The 3,160-nt window shown below is 38.4% G+C and overlaps 1 protein-coding gene across 1 annotated transcript; it reads left to right on the plus strand.

Moving 5' to 3' along the window:
• The first annotated feature begins 573 nt into the window (after positions 1–573).
• LOC114747405 (uncharacterized) lies at positions 574–1,283 on the plus strand. Its single transcript, XM_028935731.1, has one exon. It carries the CDS (start codon positions 635–637, stop codon positions 905–907), a length of 273 nt encoding a protein of 90 aa, XP_028791564.1. The 5' UTR covers positions 574–634; the 3' UTR covers positions 908–1,283.
• Positions 1,284–3,160: the final 1,877 nt, after the last annotated feature.

Raw genomic sequence — 3,160 nt, forward strand, 5'->3', positions numbered from 1 at the left:
GCCTGGCAAGCCTTGGATTGGGTGTTCCCTCTGCATAGCATCATGCACGGGATATGGCAGTGAGAGACGTTACACAATTATCCATTCTTAAATCTCTTGAGTGATTCTACTAAACTGCTACTAGTAAGCTAATAATAATAGGCGTAATTAATTATTAATAAAATTATTTTTGACCTAATTAAATATATATTTTTTATGTAGTATTTAAAATGAGTTTTACTCAAATTTCATGGGATTAAACCCAAAAAACACAGAAATTTATGAGAGAATTCCCGCATTGAATTCCCCTCTCACTCGCTTTCCCCACTGACGTCCGCTTTGGGAACCCACCACATTATAATAACACCGACTGTAATTATTAAAAAAAAAAATTAGTTAAATAATTTTTAGTTTTTTAATTATCTCAATCATATTAAAATAGTGGTGGGCCTCTCGAGGCAAAGAAGGCCCAGGTGATACCCACTGCCACACCTTCTGCTTACTTCCTTTTTCCGATCTCAACCATCTCCTTTTATTTATCTATATATATACACGCACACACCTCCCGTCTCTTCATTCTTGGTTCTCTGCTTCACTCTGTTTTGCTACTCTCACTCTATCTCCTGACCTTATTCCCTGTTTCGCTCTGTAATCCATGGCTGCTTCTGCGAATTCGTGTGGTGCGGATAGTGTGCCTCCCTTCTACTTCGACGAGAAGTGGAAGTTGTCCAAGAAAGAGGCTTCTTCTAGAAGCCGCTCTTCTCTTTCTTCTTCTTCGTCTTTCATGAAGAATTCGAGCACCACTCAGAGGCGGTGTGCGTTCGCCAGAAAGTGCGCGAGGCTCGTGAAGGAACAGAGGGCTCGATTCTACATCGTGAGGCGCTGCGTCATTATGCTTATCTGCTGGCGCGACTATGGCGATTCTTGAAGACGCAGCTAAGAAAGGCGATTTCCGAGAGATACTCGCAACAGAAAAGTCTATCTCTCTCTCCCCACCTCCTTTTTCCAGATCCTTGACGAGGAAAGACTCGGAAGAGATTATACACCTGTACATATAAAGTTCTTTTTCTTTCTCTCTTTGTTTTTCTCAGGTGGTTTAGGCTTGGAATAGAAACTTTTTTTCCTTCTTTTTTTCTTTTAAAGGGCTCTGAACCTCCATTGACGGAGGTTTCTTGGTGGTGGTAGTGTTAATAGTGCTATAGAAGAGGGACTAGAATGAAGGAATTTATGAATTAACATACAGTTTTGTTTGGTGCTTAATCTTCTTGGCTTTATTGTGATACTGTGGAGTTGAATTTGTGGCACTGTCTGTTTGCTATTTCTGGGTGTGAATGGTTTTGGGGGCGGTTTGAGATCTGAAATCTGAAGGGAGATTCCATGGAAGCAATCAGCGGCAGGAAAGAGGTGAGGTAAGCTAGGGGTGGGTGTTAGATCTAACGCCCTCTTAGGGTGACGCAACCACGCTTGATTCTTTACTGGGGAAAAAAAATTGGATCATGGAAGCTGAAAACCAAGTTCAATTTTTTTAAAAGAAATGAAAGAGGAGGGGGGGGGGGGGAGAGAGAGAAAGGTAAAGAGAGAGAAAAGAATAGAAAACTCATCGGCAAGGCCGATACGGCAACAAAGATGCCCTTGTCCGTCCTTAAAATTCGTAATAATTTTGATGCCGATTTTATAGGTCGGTTAATGTCTTAATTCAGCTTGATACCTCTAGTTATCATTAACTTAAAAATTAAATTAATCACGATAATATGTTAAAACATTTGGAAAATTTTGATTTTAACTTGTAAGACGGTGTAATGAGCAACAAGTGTGTAATCTTTTACAATTTGTTTGCCACATTTGGTTATCATTATTGATTCAATTTAGTACTTCTTTCCCTAATAAGTCATATTAACAATTCAGAGTTGTAAGTTGGGAATTGGGTAACCCCAAAAATTAGCTATTTTGAAGGATAAACGTTGTTCCCAAATTTTTGAGAACTTAGTTTGAGTTTTCATCTCTCTGCTTTTCTTCAGTCTTGTCATCTTTTGATCTCCCAAATCTTATTCTTACATAAAATTACTAAATTTACAGACTACAGGTAAGTGGACTTAGTTTTCTTTTTTCGGATTAAAGTTCAATAAATTGTTGTAGTGTTTTCGTTGGCCAAAAAATTAAATTTCAGTGTTTTCTGTATTGTAGTTGGTTGCCGATAAAAGTGGGGAAAGAAAATAAATTGACGAGACAAAGGAGTTTTTTTTTTTAATTATAGGAAATACGAGTAATAGAAATATACGGGGGGAAGATAGCGTGGAAGAGGGGTGTGGTGGGGATATCCCAAGTTGTTCGGTGTCAGTTACTACTGCCACGCCGCTGGCTGGAGAAATTAATTGGCTCGATTCCCCAAGCAGTTTCGTCCCTCTCGATTTTTTTGTGACCTAAATGACAAAAATGTCCTAGAAGCATCCCCCCTTTGACCCCCACATGGACCACTTTGACTGAGGGCGTTATTGAGTTTTCACCTGTAACCGTCCACGTTAAAAAAGGCAAACTGGGGTTCGATCGTAATTAGGGAGCAGGAGGGAGGGCAGTAAGGGCAATGCAGAAACAGTAAAAACAGCTGGTATTGCTGTAGTTTACCCGGGGATGGGGGGATAATAGTACTTGTGAAGTTGTGAACCCAAAGTGGTGTGGGATCATATGGATCTGACCGTTCGTTAAAAAAAAAAGAAAAAAGCAAGGAATTTGCTTTGGGAATCTTAAAGCCTCAGATTCTATAATAAGAAATCTCTGAGAAACAATATTAAACAAGTGATTTATTTGTTTGTTTGGCGTGTCATGGTCATGTCCTCATGGAAACTTTTTCGCAAAAGAAAATATTAATTAATATAATATTTCAATATAATGGAATATTATGTAGCTTTGGAAATGGCAGGCTGGCATGGACGCTGACATTGGCATCTCACCTCCACAAAATCAATCAACACATGTTTTCACCCTCACGCAATCACACACTATTGCTGCCTTTCTTTTTTCCCCCCCTCCCCACAAAGAAAATAACTATTATACATAATAAATAAAAAGTAAAATTACTTATAATAATATTCCTTCGATCTTTAATATATGACTCAATTCTTGAGTTGGTTTTGGTCGTAAATATAAAGCTCATTTCTTATATTTATCAATTTTCTCTCAATTA

The sequence above is a fragment of the Neltuma alba genome, unplaced genomic scaffold (genome assembly GCF_004799145.2).
Source record: "Neltuma alba isolate B1F8T4 unplaced genomic scaffold, ASM479914v2 tig00005299_pilon, whole genome shotgun sequence".
In the NCBI taxonomy this organism is placed as follows: domain Eukaryota; kingdom Viridiplantae; phylum Streptophyta; class Magnoliopsida; order Fabales; family Fabaceae; genus Neltuma; species Neltuma alba.